Genomic DNA, 24971 nt, shown 5'->3' on the forward strand with positions numbered 1-24971 from the left:
AGACCTGTAGAGTGTAGTGCAGGTAAGAGCTTGGACATCTTGGAACATGGCATCATGAACCGACAACAGAGAGTGCTCAGATATTGCAGATTTTTCTGGCTGGTTGAGAAAAAATATTTTGTTTGTGTTCCTTGATATGGCTACCAATCGACCAGCATGTTCGGCCAATGTATACCTTGCTGCAAGTACAGAAAATTTTGTACATCCCAGGGTGTAATAATGGGGACAATTTGTCCTTGGTTTTATCTAAACTGTGAGCAATTTTAGTGACGGTGCCAACCACAGTTTTTATTTTGTGCTTGCGGAGGACCTTGGCAATTCGATCTATGGTAGGGTGAATGTAAGGCAGGTAGGAAGTTTTCTTCACTACTTCTTTCTGCGAGTTTTGCTTAGTCGTCCCTCTGGAATGCAGGGCTCTATGAATCTGTACATCGCTGTAACCATTACCTTTGAATGTGACTTTGAGTGTGTCCATGTGTCCATCTTCTGGATATTTGACAGCTCAGAAATTTGCATCGCCCTCTTGGTGAGTGTCGTGAGAATGTCCTGTTTTTATTTTTTATTTTTTGCTGGATGGTAGTGATAATCTGCATGTAGATACTGATTTTTATGGATATGCTTATGATAGACGATATGTCCTAAGGAGCAGTATGGTTTCTTCCTTACTAGAACATCCAAGAAAGAACTTTAAAAAAACTGTTAAGTGGTGAGGATTGCTGGAAACTGGATGTAGAGAAAATGGGGTTCTCGAGGGGCCTGGAGTGTAATCTGCCTAATATAGATAAGGAAATTTAAGTTGATGAAGTAAAATAATTAGAGAAAGGGTGGAAGGGGAAATTGGGAGTAATTTCAGGTATCATCCATTAATTCTGGAAGGAAGTAGGCAAGAACAGCTTTATACTAGCATGTATAGTCCAAATATTTAACAAGATTTTTGAGGGAACAAGATTCCCAAAATGATGGCAAGAAGGAATCATCTGTTTTTATGCCAATATCCCTGTATTTATCTTGCTTAAAGAATCTAACGTTATCCTTTTATAATTACTTGAATTAGATCTTTCACCACATTTCTTATGTACAGAACAAATGATTCCTATCTGCCAGCAAGGTATCCTGGACCAGATAACTTACATAGTTAATATCCAGGAAATACCTAAAAAAAGGATAAGGTTGTTGTAATTTCCAAAGATGTTTCTAAATAACGTTCGGAGAATATGTACTGTAGCAGTAAATTATAGTTTAGTCATGTGTTGTGACAGTTTGCTAGTTGGAATAAAATGAGCAAAAACAGTGGTATGTGATAGCGATGATTGCGATGGGCAGACAGTCTCTCCCCCCATTGGTGGTCATCCATGACTAGAGAGAAGTGGGTGTGTATGCACGTGTGAAGTGGTTAAAAAATTAATAGTTAGGGACAATTATACGCAGCAATGGTAGATGGTCAGATCAGATAACAAGAGCAAAAATGAAGGGAGTATATGCCTTGGCTACTATAAAAGTACTGGATAAAAAGATGCCTAACATAGAATATAAAATAGAGAAAAACTTATTTAATTCAGTAGTTAAAGCAAAGGTATTGTATGGAGCAGAAATTTGGGGAGTAGATCACGGAATTGTAGCCTTAGATGTAGTCGTTAGTAAATTTGCCGAAATAATTATGGGATTGCCAAGCTGTCTGCAAATAGTGGAGTGAGAATGATGTGTGAAGGGGTGAGCATATGGGCAGATATTGTGAAACGAATAGTGAAGTAATGGTTGAGATTAAAATCTGACGGAGAAGATGAAATTCTAGACACAGAATATCAGCACCAAGTAAACCATCTAAATGAGGGTTACTGGGTGGATGGGGTGAAGAAGCTGCTAAAAGATGTAGGAATGACATGTTACTGGAAAATAAATTTATCAAGAGATGACAGGAGATTGTGTATAATAATAATGTTATTTGCTTTACGTCCCACAAACTACTATTTTAAGGTCTTCAGAGATGCCAAGGTGCTGGAATTTAGTCCCGCGGGAGTTCTTTTACGTGCCAGTAAATCTACTGACATGAGGCTGACGTATTTGAGCACCTTCAAATACCACCGGACTGAGCCAGGATCGAACCTGCCAAGTTGGGGTCAGAAGGCCAGCACCTCAACCGTCTGAGCCACTCAGCCCGGTTAGGAGATTGTGTAAGAAGGTCGTCCGAAGAGTGAAGGATATAGAAAGACAAATAGGGGTAGAATGTAACAGCAAGAGAACCCTAATAGAATTTTGCAAAATAAGTGAAAAGATGACAATATGGATGCAAATGTTATCAAAAATAAAGCTTTAAGAGAAACAATAATGAAAATAACTGGACTGTACACACCTACTAAGCTATTAAACAGAAAATGGAGGAAACCTGGAAGAACAGCAAAATTATGTAATATTATTAGAGAAATTTGAGAGAAGAAATGTAAAGAAGGTGAAGAGAGAGAAAATAACGTGTAGCTAAGGAAGTGGTATCCTGGACTAGATAACTTGGTTAATATCCAGGAAAAACCTAAAAAGGATATGTCCGGCTCCACGGCTAAATGGTTAGCGTGCTGGCCTTGGTCACAGGGGTCCCGGGTTCGATTCCCAGCAGGGTCGGGAAATTTAACCAACATTGGTTAATTTTGCTGGCACGGGGGCTGGGTGTATGTGTCGTCTTCAACATCATTTCATCCTCATCATGACACGCAAGTCACCTACGGGCGTCAAATCAAAAGACCTGCACCTGGCAAGCCGAACATGTCCTCAGACACTCCCAGCAGTAAAAGCCATACGCCACTTCACCTAAAAAGGATGAGGTTGTTTTAACTTCCAAAGATGTTTCTAAATAGTGTTCAGAGAATATGTACTGTAGCAGTAAATTATAGTTTAATTCATGTGTTGTGACAGTTTGTTAGTTGGAATAAGTTTGGTATGTATTTTTTTTTAACAAACAAAAATAGTGGCATGTGGTAGCAATGATTGTGATGGGCAGACGGTCTCTCCCCTGAATGGTGGTCATCCATGACTAGAGAAGGGGTGTGTGCGCGTGCGCGCGGGCACGCACGTGAGTTTGGCATTTTCTAAAAATAACAATACTGGTTGCATGGAATTCCAATGATTGCGATGAGCAGATGTTTTCTCCCCCGGTTGGTGGTCACCTGTAACTGGGGCGGGGGAGGGAGTCTGTTCATTGTCCTTCATACATAGGAAGATGGTTGGTATTTCCTACAACTAACACCACAAGTTGTATGTGATTGCAATGACTGCAGTAGGCAGGTCATCTCTCCCACGGTCGGTGGTTATCTGTGACTGAGGGGGATTCTGTTCATTGTCTTTGTCCATTCATATGTAGTATAATACGTATTGGGTATGTAGCATAAATTTCAAACATTTGTCACATTTCACGAACTGGAATATCTTTGGCATTTTGTAGTACTATTCAAACTAACTCCATGTACTAATTTAGATTACAATGGACGAATACTCTCTCCCCAGTTGGTGGTCATCCGTAGCTGGGAGAGAAGAGCATTCATTCATTCATTCATATATATTTTGTTTCACTATTAACTGCACTATATATTAATATAATGGAAGAGACAGCATATCATGACCCTTCCTTATCAGTCCAGTTACTGTGATATATTTTTCTTCTCCATATACATCAGGATACATTTGCTGGCAAGACATAATGTTTACAATGTGGTATGTTTTCTGGTATGAGCTAGAAAAATTGTTAATTTCACGGATCCGTTTGTCTCTGAGTCTCGTCCTTGGCTTTGATGATATGAAAGTGATATAGATGTTGATTCCCATAGGGAACAAGAAAGTGACTGAGGTATTACCCCACCGAGGCGAGTGGATCCGTGGAAAGAATGTAAACTAGCGCTATGTATGCGCAATGCATGGAAATACCGTGTAGTCCAGTTATATGATATGCTGTCTCAACCAAAAAGCTAGAATAACAGAGAGGAGGAAGTGCTCCCTGGTTGAACCTAATCGAATGAACGTCTGCTTTGTTTTCAGTGGTCACCTAAGTAAGGCGGTGTGGCTGTCAAACGACTAAAAATGTTGAAATTATGCATTATAGAATCACCGGTACAAAATTAAAGACTGTTAGCCAAAAGCTTAGAGCATTTATAATCATAGAGTGCGAATAGCGCCATTTCATCCATGTCACAAGTTATGAATTTCATTATGGTCGCTATTGACAATTGATCACTATCAAAGGGTAGAGCGAGGTCCATCTATTCAATACCATAACTTTAATATAGTGTCCTATATTGTGCCGTTTCCATGTGGAACATGCGCCACAACGCGAGTAAGGGAGCAACGAGCAGAGGTCCGGAAACATGGTGCCGGAACAGTCTAGGCGAGAACTCGAATACAAACGTTGAATACGCGAAGAACTGATCGTGAAGAGAGAGACTTTGCTTTCATCTTTGAGCGGAAAGACGTGTAAATATTTGTAAATAATGTTAGAATTAAGTTAAATGTAAAATGTCGAGTGTATAAAATAAGATGAAACCAAAGATCGTACATACAGGGTAATGTTATATAATGTTAAACATCGATAGTTGTTAATAAGGACAGTGGCGACATCTAGGTATCGATAGATGTAAGTAGGTACTTAAGATAAACTTCCACATCTAGTGTGTAATTCTGTATTCCGTGTCTTGTTTCAAAACGAAAGGAAGATATTATAAGCCTGTTCATTGTTCATTGTTGTTGGAGTCGAGGTAATGGTAATGTGAAATTGATACACGGAAGCGTAAGAAAAGTGGTTGCTAGATGAGCGTATTATCAGTGTACATGAACCGAATGTGAAAAGAAGTTATTAGGTGGTATGTACGCCGCAAATGAATGCAAACAGTGCGAAATAACGACGTAATACTCACAATTGTACAAGGCAAAGCCATTACAAGGAAAGCAACGCAATACGTAAAAGAAATTGTCTGTATCTTACAAACATCTACATATAAGTGGAAGTTTATGCATTGTTGGTTCAATAGTGATTGTGTGTGTATTGAATAATCTAATGTTAGCCTTTTTCAGGTGTGGTCTGCATAAAAGTAAAATAATAGTGTCAGAGGGATATCCAAGGAATACGATTACCATGGAGAACATGGAGAGCTAGATGAATAAAAGCACGTCCAGCTGAGATGATGAGGTGGTTACGAGAAAGGATAACTTAGGCCTAGTGCTTCCCAATACCCGGGCCATCCAAGTCAGTAATGTTACACTCTCTTTAATAATAATAATAATAATAATAATAATAATGCCTTCTGTATTTTATTTTATGCAGCATTTATTTGCAGTTTATTTTAGTTACTAATATTTTCAATGTAGATAGTAGTGTCCTGAAGTTCGTCGAGACGTAATAATAATTACACAATGAGCGACGTGATATTATGTTATTTGGCCTGTAGTAATTCATATACACGTTTGGCGACATGGTATTCGAAATTCTATGCTATGTGAGCGAACGACTTGTTATATCGGTAGGCGACTTCGGCATCATTTATATTATGTTTTGGTATCGTGATTACTGAAAGGCACGAGCTTATGCAGGCGTATGTAGCAGGCATTAGCATTGGATCAGCATATTTATTGTGAAGTTGACACAGGTAACGCAGGTAAATGGATACGTGATGTAATATAAGCACGGAGACACCGAACGTTGTAAATTTCAGGATACGTCGCTTTTCGGATGATAATTGCAGCATGTTTACTATAATTACGAGTATGGTTATGGAGCAACTGTATATCGGGGTATCAATGAGGATGTTCTGCAGATAAGTGATACAAATGTAGTGAAGTTATAAGAAATGATACTAATGTGAGTCGAAGTGAAATAAATAATGATAATAATAATAATGATGTGAATGCCAAGTATATTAAGTGCCCACGATGGTGATAGTTATTGTGTTGATAAATAATATAGTGTGGGAGTGATATTGTGATATGCTATTGATGCGTGGGCGAGTTCACGTGAGGTTCCGTGATTGAAATAGTGAAAAGTGCTGCGCCATGAGAATTATACAATACGTTGAGATGTGATAGTGAAAATTCGTCCTAGATTCGTGTTGTTGATATCTGTACTTATCGAAATTTACTACAGGGTACTCCGCTATTAAGTGTTGTAGCGTCACTCGCTAGTGTGTACAATTGTGTGTTGTGACTTACAGTGACTAAGTAATTTACACAAGGAAGTGAACGTGTTCCATCTGATATTTATTTCCGTCAAGTAAAATCGCATTTTAGAATGATAAATAGGCGACCGCAACAGGATAGGACAAGACACTTTGAGACTTGGCAATGAAGATCGACCAAATGACCGTGGCAATGTTATGGAGGTTTACCGATGACTGGAAGCAAAGCGGACTTACAAGAGAGGTTGCGCCAGGATTTGATAGACAATGAAGAGGACCCAGGCAATTTCGACTTCGAAGTCACCTCGGAGAAAGAAACCAATGACCAAGTAAGCATTATGTTCGCACAACTAAATGCTTTGATTCAGGCTCAGTCTGAAAAAAGCAAGACCCAGTCTAAAAAACATCGAGGCCCAATCCGAAAAACTCGAGTGGAAAATCGAGAGCCAGTCTCAAGAAATAAAGGACCAAATCAATTCTTTGGCCAATGAAGTGCGCTCCTTCAGAACCGAGGTGATCACTGATGTAGTGCAGGACAACAACGAACCGGACAGGAAGCGATCCGAAGTGATGCTTGTGGTTGTGGAGTCCGTAGTTCAAGGCCCAGAAGAAAAAGCGAGTGGTGCCCTGTGTGAAAGTACGACAGTTCTGGAGAGACAGGTGAAGCCTGCAAGCAGTGATGGCGGCTCTGGCATCGTGAAGAGGGCATCTCCACGGGATGATGGGATCATTGCAGCGATTGCAATAACATGGCCATGGGGATCCCCTCAAGGAGATGGAGAACCACTAGGGTACAAACCAACAACCAACAAATGAGGGTGCCACTTGACCAGAATACTTTTTTGCTAGTTGCTTTACATCGCACCAACACAGATAGGTCTTATGGCGACGATGGGACAGGAAAGGGCTAGGAGTGGGAAGGAAGCGGCCGTGGCCTTAATTAAGGTACAGCCCCAGCATTTGTCTGGTGTGAAAATGGGAAACCATGGAAAACCATTTTCAGGGCTGCTGACAGTGGGGTTCGAACCAACTATCTCCCAAATACTGGATACTGGCCGCACTTAAGCGACTGCAGCTATCGAGCTCGGTGACCAGGATACTAGCCTCAGCACAAAACAATATGCTGGTAGGAACATTGAATTCAGCACCCCGGAAAAAGAGGAGACTCGACAGGGCCAAGTCCGCGACATGCGAGCCTCTACTGTGCATCACACAGGTGGACTATGAAGACGCGTGGGCCCTGACAGACACAAAGGTGCAAACGAGGGGAAAGTCGGTTGAGCTTTGACTGCCATGCGAGGACCTGCGGATCATTGCCACCGGGAACAGGGACACCGTCGGCCAGACCCAGTGGATCCCCCATGGAAAGGTGGTGGCCACCGATCAAACTATCTGGCTGCAAAATGTGTACTGCAACAGCACCAACGAGAGGACAGTGTGATTGAAGTAGTCTAAGTGTAATTAAATAGTGAGGACTAAGAGAGATGAAGACATAGATATAAGGACATCTAGATATAATTGAAGACCTAGAGCAAAGAATGTACAGGAAACAATATAATTTAGAATGTCTTAATTTAAAATCTAAGTCTAAAACATTGATGAAGTCTGACTACACATTTAAAATTGAAACCAAAATGACATATCAAAACTGCTGAAATTGATGGCATGGTTCAACACAAACTGTTTAATATAATCTATATATATATAAAATAAGAGTTTTTGTCTGTACATTGTTCAGAATTTGAAGAGAATGGTATTTCTGTATCGGTCATGTCCACAGTAACAAGGAAATCCACTTTTTACTTTTCTGTAATTTCTGTCTGTCTGTCTATACGTAGGTGGTTTGATAAGTTCTCGGAATGTACTAGAATTAAGTATCTTGCCTCGGTGGAACTGCTTTTATTTTTCAACATAGTCTCCCTGTAGACTAATGCATTTGGTCCAGCGATGTTCCAATGCCTTGATACCATCTCGAAAATGAGATTTCTCCAGGCCTGCAAAATACCTCTCCAATTCGGCTGTCAGTTCTTCCCTTGTAGAAACTCTCCGTCCACCGAGGAAAATTTTCAGCTTGGGGAATAGATGAAAGTCTGATGGTGCCAAATCAGGTGAATAAGGTGGATGTGGCAACAATTCGTACCCCAGTTCATGAAGTTTTGCCATGGCAATAACACTTGTGTGCGGCGGAGTGTTGCCCTGATGACAGATGACATTTTTCCTTGCCAAACCAGGCCTTGTTTCGCGTATCTTTTCCTGTAGTTGGTCTAGGAGGTTTGCATAGTATTGCCCCGTAATTGTTTGGCCAGTAGGAAGATAATCTATCAGCAGAATGTCTTTTGCATCCCAGAAAACTGAGGCCATGAACTTTCTGGCCGAACGCACTGCCTTTGCTTTCTTTGGTAGAGGTGAGTTAGCATGTTTCCACTGCTTTGACTGCTGTTTTGTCTCTGGGGTATAGTAGTGGACCCAAATTTCATCTGTAGTCACAAACCGGCACAAAAAATCTTGTTGGTTGCACTGAAAATGGGCCAGACTTTGTTCAGACAATTCCAATCTGGTGCGTTTATTGTCCAATGTCAAGAGAGCCGCGGCACCCATCTTGCGGATAATTTTTTCATACCCAATTCTTCGGTTAAAATATAATATACCCGTTTAGAAGACATCCCTACAGCTTCAGCAATCTCCCGCGCTTTCAGTCAACGATCCTCCATGACCATTTTATGCACTTTTGCAATAAATTCTGGGAATATTCAAGATAAACTTAAATATTATAATTAAGCGGTCCGCCTATTCAATACAATATATAATTTATTATATCTAGTACATGTTCCGTCCCCTAAGGGACATCAGCTAATAATAAATTAACATTAATATATCAGAAATAAATATTAAAATTCGAAAAACACCTTAAAATTTTAACATTTAAAATAAGATCTTCAAAATTTTGTTAAAATTGTAAGTCATAAGACAGATAAAACAGTTAAATTGTCCATATTTCTCTTATTGATGTGTATTAATGATTATTGATGATTATTAATTACAGGACTAGCCCAACATATAAAATTTCACAATATGTACATAAATTTCTTCCAACACATTTCAAATTTCACAACAATAAATCTTTAAAGAACTCTATTGAATTCTGTAACGCTACCAAAAATTTAGAATTAAATTCCAATCACACAATACACTCGTATGATATTAAAAATATGTATCCTAGTATTCCAATAAAAGAAACCATCAACATTATTAAAGAGAATTTGATCCAATTTAGCCACTTAAGCCAACAAGAAATAAGTGAATTTTTAATAGTCCTAGATTTTGTCTTAAACAATAACTATTTTATGTTTAACAACAAAATCTACCAACAAAAAGGTCTTCTGATGGGTGCCCCAGCATCAGGCATCCTAGCCGAAATTTATATTTATCACATGGAAAAAACTAAAATTATCGACAAACTTGATGGTTTGTACCATTGGTCTAGATTTGTAGGCGACACCTTTGTAATACTAGATGAAAGAATTACTAATGGCCAGACCTTTTTAAACCAACTTAACTCCCTTGATCCATATATCAAATTCACACTTGACTCTGAAGTAAATAACACTTTAAATTATTTAAACTTGAAAACTCCTTTAACATCTTCAGAAAACCAACGCAGAGTGTCACCACGATCAAAAATGATTCTTTACACCTGGGAGCTCATAAAAGAGCCAGCTTCTTTAGTATGATTTACAGAACTTTTAATATTCCGCTTTCAACCCAGGATTAAAAAAAAAGAAATTAATACTATATACCATTTAGCATACAAGAATGGCTATAATAAAGAGTTTGTAAACAGGATTATAAATAAAGTAAAAAATAAGCCTAAGACTACATTAATACAATAACAAAAAGAGGATAAGAAATTTGCCGTATTCACATATAATAGCAGTAAAATATATAGTATTACGAATCAATTCAAAAAATGTAATTTAAGAATCGCTTTTAGGACTAACAACACAAACTCAAAATTATTTTATAACACTCATATCGTTAATAATACTAATAATAATAAATTCCAAAATTCGGGTGTTTATAAACTGAAATGTGCTAGTTGTTTAAAAAGTTACACAGGACAAATAGGTAGGAACTTCATTATAAGATATCAGGAACACACCAAAGCCAAGAAATACAACAGATACTCAGCCATGAGCGAACACATGACCGAATCCAATCACATGTTTACAAACATAGATAATGACCTTACAATACTGAAAACCGTAAATAAAGGACATTTATTAAATATATATGAGGAAATCTACATTTATCTGGACCAGAGAAACAATCCAACAAATAATATCAATGAGCTTTCTGAGAAGTATAACATTTTATATGAAGAACTATTAAAAGCGAAAGTTAGGAAGAAACGTCAGACTCTAACATGTCACACGCTCGGTGACACTCAGGTTGTTCAACTTAGGACACACTCTCCTACTTCCCCTCCACACTCCCTGCTCAGTGTAGCAACTACCAGTACTTGTTTTAAAGCAGATGCACACTTACCTCGGTAGAAGTGAGTCCTTCTCTGCACATCGGGGCCAATAATGAGGAGTAAGTAATACAATTTTATTACATTACATTATATTTATTTCATCTTCCATTTCACGATATTTACACTTATATTATTTTTTATTTTATTTCAGATAAAATTATATCCATTACCACACAGAACTTTACCATCACGGCCCCGATCTGACTTTAAATTCTGAAGCATTTATTATACCAGCTAAGGAATGCTTATTAAGTTTCAACAAATCTTTCACCAAGAGATACAAATCAAGTGTGCCATTTGCAACAAATGATATTTTAAGATTTTATAAGCAAAACTGGTATTTTCCAAGAACATCAACAAGAGAAATATGGACAATTTAACTGTTTTATCTGTCTTATGACAATTTTAACAAAATTTCGAAGATCTTATTTTAAATGTCAAAATTTTAAGGTCTCTTTCCAATTTTAATATTTATTTCTGATATATTAATGTTAATTTATTACTAGCTTATGATGTCCCTTAGGGGACGAAACATGTACTAGATATAATAAATGATATATTGTATTGAATAGGCAGACCACTTAATTATAATATTTAAGTTTATCTTGAATATTCATTGATTGATTATAGTCAATACAGGATTAGTATTACTTGAAATGAAGCTATTAAAGCTTATCACTTGTAAAATAAATTCTGGGGTCGTAACACACCTTTTGACTGTCCACTACGCGGATCATCATCCAAGCTCTCCTGACAAAATTTATACTCGCTGGTCCACTTGGCAACAGTTGAAAATGAAGGAGCAGAGTCCCCCAGTGTGTTCTGAAAGTCAGCATGAATTTCCTTTGCTTTCATACCTTTCTTTACAAAGTATTTAATCACTGCTCAAATCTCAGTTTTTTCCATTGTCACATATCACTACGCGGGAACAACAACAAAGAGTCGTCGCTACCACACTCCTGCAGCTAGAGCACTGACGTGCCACGTGTTCACTCACAAAGGATGTGTGATTATTGCGCGGGAACCTCGTTGCTCTAGCACTGACATCTAGCAGTGATTCCGAGAACTTTTCAAACCGTCCTCGTATGTATGTACACGCATCACTAGAAAACGGCTAAAGAGAATTTAATGAAAATTGGTATGCAAAGTCGGGGAAGAAGTCTCTACAATCTAGGCTATAAATAATTTTATTCGCGCTGATTGAAATGGTAGTTTAGGAGAAGGCCTGAAATTTAATTCTTAAATATTTATGTCATTAGTGGTCCTATCTCGCTGTAAACTGCTATAAAATGTTGGAGAATGAACCACTATAATCTAGGCTATAAATCATATTATTCACGCTGAATGAAATGGTAGTTTAGGGGAAGGCATAAAATTTAATTCTCAAATATTTATATTCTTAGTGGTCGTATCGATAAATACTACTTCACCAAAGTTATATAGAATTAAATTTACGACCACTTATGTCTTATACATTTTTACCGTACTGGCTATGATAACACAGATATTCATGAATTTGTATTTTTGTTGCTAAGTCCATATCGATGCCGAGCCACGAGAAAATGGGTTAACAGAATTTAATGAAAATCGGTATACAGAGTTGGGGAATAAGAAAATACAGTGTAAGCTATAAACAATTTTATTCACCCTGGATGAAATTGTAGTTTAGGGGAAGGTGCCTAAAAGTTAATTTTTAAATACCTATGTTTTTGGTCCTATTGAAAAGTACTACATAACATAAGTAACAGAGAATATAATTTCTGATCATTTGTGTTTTATTCAGTTTTACCGTACCGACTATGATGAGTGATATTTCAGAGTCTGAAGAAAACTAAATGTGAAGGCTTACAACACCGAAAGCACATAACATTGATCAACAATAACATTACACTGACCATTGTTTGTTGTGATGTTCCCAACTCCGATATATGGAATTACTGCTGCTTACCGAGTGTAATAGCTCGACTGAATATTGGCGGGAAATAGCCTAGGAGTCAGAAGACTTTCTTCTTTAGCATGGCATTCCTCCGGTTCATGCATTTTCTGATACAGCTGGTACGTAACACACTGGTTCTTCATAGTATTCCAGTTATTCGATCCCTACTCTGAGCCGCTGTTTTGAATGAGCAGTGTGCATACTTAAGGCAGAGGCTGACTTAGTAGTAGTAGTAGTAGTAGTAGTAGTACTAGTAGTAGTAGTAGTAGTAGTATTATGGCCTGGTCTAGAATAACAATTTAGGCCTATTCTAAATTATAGCACTACAATTCACTAAATACTCAAAAAATTCAACCCTGAAAAGAGCCGTTTCTTAAGCTTCTTCTTCTTCTTCCAAATTATCTGGCTTGGAGGGAAAATTTGCCTCCAAGTCAGATTTTTCCGCTGCCAGTGTAGTGAATTGATATTTTCCTACTCAACGGGTACTCCTAGGAAACATATTAGTAAAAGGGCATAGTTTTGGCCCTGGGAGTCTCTACTATTCGACCCTCTCCCCGCCGAAAAAGTATGAAGTGTGTTCACGAATCATGGCTGTCTGCGGCTTGGTCATTCCAGCTCTGGAACTTGGGACTGTTAGATCGGCAGTGTAATCCTGTTCGTTAAAAGTGAGAAAATGTGTGGTGTTTCATTTGATCGAGTATTTCGTATGAAAGCATTGCTTTTAATCGTGCCATTCCTATTGACGTCATTGTAATGTATGTTAATTTCAGTTGGAAAAACCACTAAGACAGTCTTTCTGACGATGTAAAAAGGCAGGTGGAGAGCGAGTGTCTACCATCATAATGGAATCTCCCCAACCTGATTGTGACTGATGGTATGCAAGCGGGTCTACCATTACAGTGAAATTTCCCTAACTCAGTCTTCATATGAGAAAAGATGTTTGGTGACTTCCCCGTCGTGTTTCTGTGGTAACGTTAAAAGCTATGCAGTTTAATACAATCTTGGTCACAACGTGTACACTAGAATTCCCGTATACAATGTAGAATTCCGTAGTGAAGCACGGGTACATCAGCTAGTTATTTATTATATTATAGGGGATATATTCATCCTACCCCATTACTTATCATACTGGAATTGCTAGCTGGAAGGTAACCTTGAAAGTTGTCTATCATGAAGTGTAACCTAATTTTAAATATTAATGTGAACGACCTCGACAATAAACACTTCATAAATTTCACAAACAGTAAAATACTGTATTTCTCATGCTTTGTGTACGTTCGACAGAAACAGGCCTACATCAAACCAAGGCCTGAGCAAAGGACACAGGTACTGACACAAGCCTCCAGGACCATTCTTCTTCTTCTTCTTCTTCTTCTTCTTCTTCTTCTTCTTCTTCTTCCTCCTCCTCCCCCCCACACCTGTAGGGTTACAGGTGAGAGACTGTGCCGCAAATGTGTATTTGACCCTGTTGTACGACCAGATGCCCTTCCTGATACCAACCCTATGTGGAGGGATGTAATTACTACTGCATGTAGCAAGCGAGTTGGCCGTGTGGTTAGGGGCATGCAGCTGTGAGCTTGCATTCGGGAGATAGTGGTTTCAAACCCGACTGTTGCCAGCCCTGAAAATGGTATTCCATTGTTTCTCATTTTCACACCAGGCAAATGCTTGGGGTGTTCCTTACTTAAGGCTACAACTGCTTCCTTCCCACTCCTAGTCTTTTCCTATCCCATCGACGCCATAAGACCTATCAGTGTCAGCGCGACAAAGTTCCTCAAAACAAAGACCCTGTCACTCATTTCAATAATAATAATAATAATAATAATAATAATAATAATAATAATAATAATAATAATAATAATAATAATAATAATAATAATAATGGCTTCGCGTCCCACTAACTACTTTGACGGTTTTCAGAGACATCGAGGTGCTGGAGTTCAGTCCCGCAGGAGTACTCGGTTCAATACTACTCTACTACTACTCTCTTCATAACTACTAAGATGACTTATGTCGACTAATTTCGATAACACCACTGCTCAAATACGATGATAAACGAATACTTAAACTGTACGGTACTATGTGCAAACACAAAATAATTAACTTGCACCTCAGGTCGCCTTGCCCTTCACATCCCAATGTATTCTACTCCTTAGTCCCTAATAATGTTTCTTAACATGGGGTCGGGGATGAGGTGAGATGAAATTATATGGCATGATTTTACAACCGGATGCCCTTCCTGATGCCGACTTCAGCTGAGGAGATAATGAAGATGAAGTGAATGATGGTGAATGAAATTGTGTAAGGAGGTGGAAAGAATTGGCTGTGGCCAATGAATAAGAACTGTCCTGGTATTTGCCTGGAAGTGAAAATGGGAAACCACAGAAAACCATTCTCAGGTCAGCCGATGATGCAACTCAAAGCCATTTGTCTCACGAATGCAAAGCTCAGATCCATAGTTGTAGCGCACTAATACGTTCAGCCAGTTTGCTCGGTCTTCACATCCTAATAACAACTTTAATTTTTCTCCTAGTAAAGCAATATCCAAAAATTATCTTGAACTACCATGTTACCAGTCACCGTAAAACTCGCTAATATCGATGAAATATCTACACTAGGTCTTGAGAACATTTAATATCTTTCATAATCACATAGAATGGGCTCACATTTTTATTGTGAAAGTCTGAAATTAGCTTCTTCACACCAATGTTTAAACGCTTCATCTCTCTGTAGCAATCGCTCTTCATATTCTTTAGGGTACTTTCTTCCTCGAGGTAAATTAATGTTGTTATGTGAAGGCTGATTGCCAAATATGGCTGAATAAGTATCAGGTGACAATTTAAGGTATTTCCTAAGAATGCGAATTGGTTCACTATTCTCAATGGGAAAATATATATATGCGGACAAGGAACTTAAAAGTCAAATGTTTGATGCACACGACAGTTTCATTATCTACAGTAAAATTCTTGCGATGAATGTACTGAATCTATTCCTCTCGAAAACCTTATCCTTCAATTAGGGCAGAAATACCCGAAGAATTGCCGATTTTTTGCTTACAGAGAGGTACACATCGCGAACGACCCATGCTATACCCTAATACTGTATAAGTAGTCTATATTACATTCCATAACACCACCACTCAAACACAATGACAGACGAACAATTAACCTATATGGCACTATGTGCAAACACAAAATAATTAACCTCCAGGTATTTCGAGCTTCCACATAAAAGCACACAGCGACTCAAATACCACAAATATGTCTCTGTCAGTACTGAAAATCACGAAGTATGATCACAAGCAGACTAGATATTTCACAATAATTACTTTAAATATGTAACCGAGATCACACATAACCTATGCATGGTCCGCTTTCACGGCCATATTGCCGTTAATCGAGACCTGCCTAAAGGTCTGAGTATTGTAACCGGTCTTGGTTAGTGCTACAGTTGTTCTCCTTATATGACTGTACTGCGATTACTAGTGGCACTGTGCAGTGCAGGATTCCACTCTCCTTGGTGGGGTAATATGTGTAATGCTAGAAATGCAATTCCTTATGCAGCCAGTCCCTGCTATGAATGTCATGAAAGTGTCACTTATAAAGTAGGGTGGTGCGTGCATTTAAGTTGGCTTGGTAGACTGATATGTAATAGTACTTTCTAGCTTTGTGACAAAAGCAACAGGAAACCCACTCTGTATTACCCCAGTATACCACTCCCCTGATGCTTAAGACATCTAAGACAGATGGTGAAGCTGTTGAGCATCATGTAAGCCTTTGGGCTGAGCATTGAACAATCATACATACATACATACATACATACATAATTTATTATCAGGGAGAAATTACCAGGAACTAGTAGGTCTCTCTACATTCTAGGTGTCCCTTTCCATTCTCCAGTCATATTTTTCCTATATTCAATCTGGTTGGGCATTGCAAATTGCAGAAACTTATCACCCTTCCTATTTCTTACTTCTGTTCTGCATCTTCCAACTGATGTTCCAGCATGCTCACCATGCAATGTAACAAGCTATAGGGTTAGAGAACTACTGGCCTCTCAATTGTTAACTGTACTGTTAAATTCTATACTGATTGTGCATTGCATGTGCTGTAAAAAGTGAGAGAGTGCAGCTGCAACTACACGGAAGAAGAAAACTGAGATCAAATTTGGAATCAATGCAAAAATGTTGAAACTTTTAATTTTTATAAAAAGTGCAAAATCTTCACATTGCTGTTCTATCAACAGATATGTAATGGAATGGAAATCTTCAAGGACAATGGAACTGTTCACAAAGGATGTACATACATACATACACTGTTATGCCTTTCAGCATTCAGTCTGCAAGGCTCTGTGAATTTATTAAACGTTACCACAATACTCTATTTGCAACTAGTGCTGTGGCCTCATTTAGTTCTATACATTACATTATACATGTACATTCGTGGACAATTATTTACCAATTCATTCTGAAAGGAGTGAGCATCAAAATCAGACTTACGCTACAAGCAAATGAAGTAAAGTTCAATTTCTTGGACATATCATGCAGCACAGATATATGAATTTAGAAACTTATATTTGTGTAAAATGCTCCTGGAAGGGGAGAGCATTATGCATATGTATATATACATATCCATTGAAAAATGGAGCAAAGGAAGTTACACTTCCATCTTTGGCGAAAGCAATACAAACAACAGAGTATATTTTAAAGATCTCTAACTCAAGATTATTACTTTACTACCACTGAGTTTAATACTTTATGAGCAATTTCATTCTATGTATGTCTTAGTCCCTAAGAGACTCTGGAACTATAACTAAACAAACTGTACATGTACGGATATTTACAGACTTAAATAAAAGGTATAATACATTACCTCATCATAAAGATCATATGCTGCTAATCCAACAGCATTATAAACTGCATCCTTCCTCAAGATTGCATTTAAATCAGAGGGAGGTACAAGTCCATGGTTCTCTTGAATCATCTCCAGTAACACAGGAATTAATGTGTGACGAAATGCATGGAACAAGGCCAGGAATACATTTTCAGTGCAGGGCTAAAAGACAAGCAAATTCATAGAACAAAATCCTCAGTAAACAGTAAAGATATGTTTCAAATAAAAATTATAATTGCATCAAAGAGCTATATTACAGCCTGAATGCCATACATTTTATGCTGCCTTCTACAGTATGGTAGATTTAACAATATACAGTACTATGTCTCCTATGAAGTTGTCCTAAATGTTCCAAATATTTCTGACAAAACATGCACTGCAGTGTACATGAAGCACGAATGAAATTACTCCTATATTACCACAATCCAAATTATCCTAGATTTAAAAAATGAATATTAAAAAAAGGAATAACTTCAAGCTATTTACACTTATATTATAGTAGCTAGTGCCTTAGTTTTATGAAGATACTGAAATGAAATGTCGAAATGTCGTATGGCTTTTAGTGCCGGGATATCCCAGGACGGGTTCGGCTGGCCAGGTGCAGGCCTTTCTAATTGACTCCTGTAGGCAACCTGCGCGTCGTGATGAGGATGAAATGATGATTAAGACAACACATACACCCAGCCCCCGTGTCATTGGAATTAACCAATTAAGGTGAAAATCCCCGACCCAGCCGGGAATCGAACCCGGGACCCTCTGAACCGAAGGCCAGTACGCTGACCGTTCAGCCAACGAGTCGGACATGAAGATACTGAAGAAGTGAAAGTATAATTTTCTGTAAGCCAGTAGAAAGTATATTGTTAATCTATAGCAATAATTTCTGCGAGTTAGCAATGACAGAATTTTTATCTTTTTTGAATGAGCTTAAACCAACTTATGCTCATAATCTACGCAGAATAGTGTTATTGTTTTTTATGTATTAATACGCTTATGGTTTCAGAGATGCTGAGGTACCAGAATTTTGTCCCTCAGTCGTTCATTTAATTGCCAGTAAATCTACCTACATAAGGCTGACGTATTTGACCCTCTTCAAATACCACTGGACAGAGCCGAGAAAGGACCCGCCAACTTGGGCTCAGACGGTTAGCACTCGATCAACTGAGCTACTCAACATGGAATGTATTAAGAAGCAGAAGGTGGTATTTGATCAATTTTTCACATTATTTCCATAATGTCAGAATACAAAATTCTGACAGAGAATTGAGGCAAGTCTTATTCATCATCATCATCATTTCCCAACTCCAGTTTCCCAGGTGTGGTGTACAAGCGCTCGCCATCTCCTTCTGTCTTCATACATCTTCTGCTCCAGTACATCCTCCCATTTGTATCCTCTCTCCTCCGCATCCGATCTTACAGTCTCTATCCAGCGTTTTCTTGGTCTTCCCTGTGGTCTTCTTCCTACGAGATTAAGGTCGAAATATTTTCTTCTGGCAGGTCTTTCCCTGTTCATTCTCATTACGTGCCCATACCACTGAAGTCTGTGTTTCTTTATGACACTGATAATAGGAACCTCAATACCAGCTACTTTCCTTATTGATCATGAATATTTAAGTTCACAATCTAATCTTTTTAGATTATTTGAAAAAGGTTTTTTACTCTGAAAAAAGCTGTAGACCAACCAGTGTTCCATACCTGGAGGCTGTTTTCTCTCTATTAATGTGCTCTCAATTAATGCATCAGTAGAAAGGATTTTTAGTGAGATAAAGTTTATAAAAAGTTGCCATAGGAATCAGCTGAAAATGGAAATAAATGCTATCATGTACGAGTATACCAAACATTTTGTGGCTGGGTTAAATTCAGACCCTCAAGAAAATAGTTAGGCCTACAGTATAACTGGAAATAAAACTGGTATAAAGAACATTTAAGCTTTTTAAGTCTTTAGGCTTTTTCAGTCATGAGATTACCAGCGTTTCGCCCCAGTGTAGCCGTGGGCTCATCAGTTGGAATGCTATACCTTTCAAAGATGCTGGTACTAGTGTGGCGTTGAGACACCACTGCAAGCCTCCTATGTAGGACAATGCAGTAACGGTGCACTAGGAGAAGCATGTGCCTCCACTTGTATAAATGCCTGCCTTTGGCCAATATAAAAAAAATTTGGTTCCTACAAGGAAACCATAATTTAATTTCATCGATTGCAAATGTTAAATGTTTGAAAACTGCTATAGTTCAATTTTGTATTTGTAATAAAATAATGCTTTAAAAAGCAATTTCTTTTCCATATTCATATCATTATTTTCTTTTATTATTACCCTAAAGATAACCTTACCCTATGTAGTACAAAATTACCCTACATTAGGGTAATTACCCTAGAAGTTGCAATGCTGATACACTGGTTGGCTTGTAATGCACATAGCCATGACTATAATATTATGTATGTGAGGAACTCTTTATTAGTACTATTGCAAACTACAGTTTTTCTGAATTGATACACATTTGCTGCTGCTGGTCTGGAAGTTAAAGCCATCTTTGATATATATACACCTACACATCATGTTGTCCTGGATATTATAGTAGTTCATGGTATTATGAAGGGTTAGTAATGGTTGTTATTTATAACTATGTCATTTATTTTCTTTAAAGATTCCTTAAACAGTAAATATTTTAAAATTGTGAAATTCTGTACATTGTATTATGCAGTCTATGCTATGAAGAAGAACTTGGCATATTAATCCTTCGTACATCTTTACCAAAGTCTTACCAGTGGAAGTACCACTGTTTGATGTTGATTTGTCGCTAGGGACATACTTATTTTCTTGCAACTGCTACCAACAGACCAAAGAAGGGGCGTTGGGTGGGCGTGCATTTAATTTATTCGTTGCTATGTTGCTATGTTAATAATAATAAGTAAGATATTCATTGCTATGGTAATCAATAATTTATTGTTAAATATGGGCAAAGGTTGCTGCTTAAAGATCACCGATTTTGATAATGATGCTTGTTGTTTAAAGGGGCCTAACATCGAGGTCAACGGCCCCTAATGGTATGAAATGAAATAACAAGAGGTTCAAATTAATCCACTGAACAAAATTTTAAAAAAATATCATGAACAATGAATGGATGTACATGAACCCAACAAAAAAAAAAAAAAAAAAACCGTGGATCAGACTCAGAAAAGATCGTAAATGAAGGTATTGCTGACCAAGGGACCACTCATGAAGCACAATGATGCCTAAAGGGGTGCAAAATCCATGTCTAAGGCCCCACAGAATGGTACATGTCACGAGTAAAGTAGAACCATGGTATTTGTCATGTTGGGGTACTGATCAAAAGTAGCGAAGACTCACGGTGTTCCACACAAGATGGTACTACTCACAAGTATTGGACTTTGTACAGGTAACGCAGACCTATGGTGTTTCTCACACAATGGCGCCACTCATAGCCAAAAGATTCACAATGAAGTATTTATTTATTTTCCACCTAGTCGATACAATGATTGCCTAAGGCAATTTTTATTGGTCAAAAGTGGTACATGTTTCGTATATTATCAACATCTTCAGCCACATAACACAGTTTAGATGAAAAATATAAAATTGACAAAGTAATGCTTTAGAGGAAGTGTCCTTGAAATTAACATAAGATTGACAAGATTAAAACAAACAAATAACTCAAGAGAAAATATATAAATTATTTCTACAATAGAAAGCAGTCGTCAAGGAAACACTTGTACAATATTCCATAGAGAAATTGTCCTAATAAATATTCTTTTCTTAATAATCCATGAAAAAAGATCAATTTATAAATTAAAAATTATACATTTTATAAGTAATTATCGAAATGAAGAAATCCTGATATCACAGTGCGGCTCTTATTATTAATGTAGATGAAAATATAACTAATTCCTATTTTAGTAAAAGGTTTACAATCACTTCGAGGCACCAACAAGGCGGTTAATAACTTGAAACAAAAAATCAAACTAAATAACTTAATTATCACAAAAGCAGATAAAGGAGGAACAGTTGTAGCCCTAGATAGAAATGTTTATATTGAAAAAACAGAAACATTTTTTAATAACAATTCGTTTAGTACAGTTGATAAAGACCCGACATCACGTATTCAGAGGGATCTTAAAAAACTATTAAAAAGCACGTCTTTCTTGTTTAATGAACATGATGTGCAAACATTAATAAATATGAACCCTAGACTCCCGACTGCAAGAGCACTACCGAAATTACATAAACAGGGAGAACCGATTAGACCTATCATAAATTTCAAAAATAGCCCCATTTATAAAACTTCTAGATTTATACATAATTTCTTATCAAGTAAATACGTATTTCATTGTAAAACACCTATCAAAAACTCAGTGGATTTTTGCAATCTAGTTAAAGATTTTAAACTTGGATCATCTCACACGACATGTTCGTTTGACATAACCAACATGTATACAAACATTCCAATAGAAGACACTATCAGAATCATTAAGAAGAATTTAACGAAGAACAAATTAGTAAGCATACCAGAAATTGAAGATTTTATTAATGTTTTAAAATTCGTGTTAAATCAAAATTATTTTACGTTTAATAATAAAATTTACCAACAAAAAGGACTTTCAATGGGAGCCCCAGCATCAGGAATATTGGCTAATATATACTTAGACTATTTGGAACACACGAAAATTATTAATCAAATAGAGGGTTTGGATTTTTGGACACGTTATGTGGACGATGTTTACGCTATAATAGATAACAGACTCACCGACAGCAATAAAGTTTTAAATATATTGAATAATTTGGATTCCAATATAAAATTCACTTTAGAAGAAGAAGTTGAAAAATCACTGAATTTTCTGGACATAGTCACAACAAGAGAAGAAAAAGGATTTTCTTTCAAAATACACAGAAAATCCACTTTCACACTGACCACTATCAAGAACAACTCGTTACACCCTGAGGCACAGAAAAGATCAGCATATTATAGTTACATTAACAGAGCGTTTAGTATTCCTTTATCCAAATCTGAAAGGAATAAAGAACTGTTGTTTATCCGACAACAAGCCCTCTTGAATGGTTTCAACAATAACATGATTGATAAAATAATTAATAAATTTTCGGAGAAGCAACAATCTAAATTAGCAGTCGAACCTAGTAAAACTGAAAAATATATCAAGTTCACATATAATAATCCAAACATTCATGTAATAACAAATTTATTTAAAAGAAAAAATTTCAAAATTGCATTTTCCACCAATAACAACATGAAACATAGTATTTTCAACCATGATACAATAAATCTCTCGGAAAAAGATAAATTTTTTGATTCCGGTATATATAAACTCACATGCTTTGAATGTAAGAACACATACATAGGACAATCTGGCCGCAATTTTAAAGTTAGATATTTGGAACATGTGAATGCTGAAAAACATAGAAGATTCTCAGCAATGGGATCACACATGACTGCCACAGGTCATAAATTTACAAACATAGAACAAGACCTGACCATCATAAAAAAGTTAAAAAAGGGCAGCTTAATGAACACATATGAAGACCTGTACATTCATCTAGACCAACTTGTAAAGAAAAATGATAACCTTAATGAGGCTGTAGAATATAAGAATCCATTATATTATCAAATTCTAGTATATTTGAAAATGCTTGAGAAGGATCAAGAAAAAAGAATTGGAATTTCTCCACCTACAGATAGCCCTACAACTTGTTCCTCCTCAGTTGAAGCTATAGGTGACAGCAAGGAAGTTCTTGACACACCTATATCCCCCGCTCCTCCTCCTCCTCCTCAGGTGCAAGAACAAGGAAGAACGCATCATCAATATTACACCCGGCGCAAAACTGTGAAAGAATGACAGGAGTTACTGTTCCAAAGGAAAGCAGGCTTAATAAGATTTGACAACTAGGAATTAGTTATATTTTCATCTACATTAATAATAAGAGCCGCACTGTGATATCAGGATTTCTTCATTTCGATAATTACTTATAAAATGTATAATTTTTAATTTATAAATTGATCTTTTTTCATGGATTATTAAGAAAAGAATATTTATTAGGACAATTTCTCTATGGAATATTGTACAAGTGTTTCCTTGACGACTGCTTTCTATTGTAGAAATAATTTATATATTTTCTCTTGAGTTATTTGTTTGTTTTAATCTTGTCAATCTTATGTTAATTTCAAGGACACTTCCTCTAAAGCATTACTTTGTCAATTTTATATTTTTCATCTAAACTGTGTTATGTGGCTGAAGATGTTGATAATATACGAAACATGTACCACTTTTGACCAATAAAAATTGCCTTAGGCAATCATTGTATCGACTAGGTGGAAAATAAATAAATACTTCATTGTGAATCTATTGAAGTGCGATACGGACCATGAAGCTGATTTTATGTAACTCATAGCCAACGCAAACCGATGAGTTTCCTCACCTAGGTGTACTAGTCAAGGGTGCCGGTCCCACGGGCCCCGTGATGTTCCTCACATAGTGGGTACTAATCACAGGCTACGCAGACCTACGGTGTCGCTCATATAGTGGTACAACTCACAGGCAATGCCCAGACCCGTGGGGTTGCTCACATGGGTACGACGCACAGGTACCGGAAAACCCCCAGGCCAGGCTCTATACTGCTACTAATCACAAAACTATTTCGTACCTAATATAGTGGTCCTACTCGCAAGTACAGGTAACCTATGGTGTTATCCGCGTGATGGTCTGAATCAAAAGTAGTTTCATGGTTCTAATTCAATCAACCCTTGGTCGCCCCTTTTAGTCGCCTCTCACGACAGGCAGGGGATACCGCGGGTGTATTCTACATGTGCGTCCCACACCCGCAGGGGGTAGTGTGTTTGGTCCGCGAGAGGTATTTTATTTCCCTCAAGTCCGCCGGCAAGCCGGTTAGGACCCCCCTATCCGCCACCTGGGACGCGCCACGTGGGAGTATCACCTCTCCCCCTGCTACGCCAGCGTAGCAGGTTCGTGGATCACCGATTTTAATAATTTTCAAACATAACTTTGAAAGTTTATTGAAGTATTACGTTAATTACAGCCTAATAACCAGGCGAAGAAAACATGAAAAATGTGGGCAGAGCACAAAATTGAGTATTAGGCAAAGGAACTCCTCTCCATTAAGGTATGTACAATTTTGGTACATTGCTTTTCTATGTAAGTTAGACTGTTTATGTGAGTACATGAAATAAGTTTTCAGCATTCATTTCACCTGGACCAATACCACTACTTATTATAAAATTATGGCTAGCCCTGGGCCAATTATATCACTTAATTGTGTTTTATATATACATTACACTTTGTTTACGTGTGTGTATGAAATAATTTTTCAGCATTCGTTTCAACTGGACCAATACTACTACTAATTACAAATTTATGGCTGTACAGTCTTCATTCATTCCTTATTAATAAGTTTGTCCAATTTTCTCTTTTTTTGTGGCTTTCT

The 24971-nt window shown here is 37.4% G+C and overlaps 1 protein-coding gene across 4 annotated transcripts in view; it reads right to left on the minus strand.

The window, feature by feature from the left end:
• LOC136858420 (importin-11) overlaps positions 1-24971 on the minus strand; it is a 403457-nt gene that overhangs the window by 203166 nt on the left and 175320 nt on the right. For all 4 annotated transcript variants that reach the window (XM_067137950.2, XM_067137948.2, XM_067137949.2 and 1 more), the window contains exon 10: positions 17488-17670. In XM_067137950.2, the coding sequence (XP_066994051.1) occupies positions 17488-17670 (183 nt within the window). The remainder of the gene's footprint in view (positions 1-17487; positions 17671-24971) is intronic.

The sequence above is a fragment of the Anabrus simplex genome, chromosome 1 (genome assembly GCF_040414725.1).
Source record: "Anabrus simplex isolate iqAnaSimp1 chromosome 1, ASM4041472v1, whole genome shotgun sequence".
Lineage (NCBI taxonomy): Eukaryota > Metazoa > Arthropoda > Insecta > Orthoptera > Tettigoniidae > Anabrus > Anabrus simplex.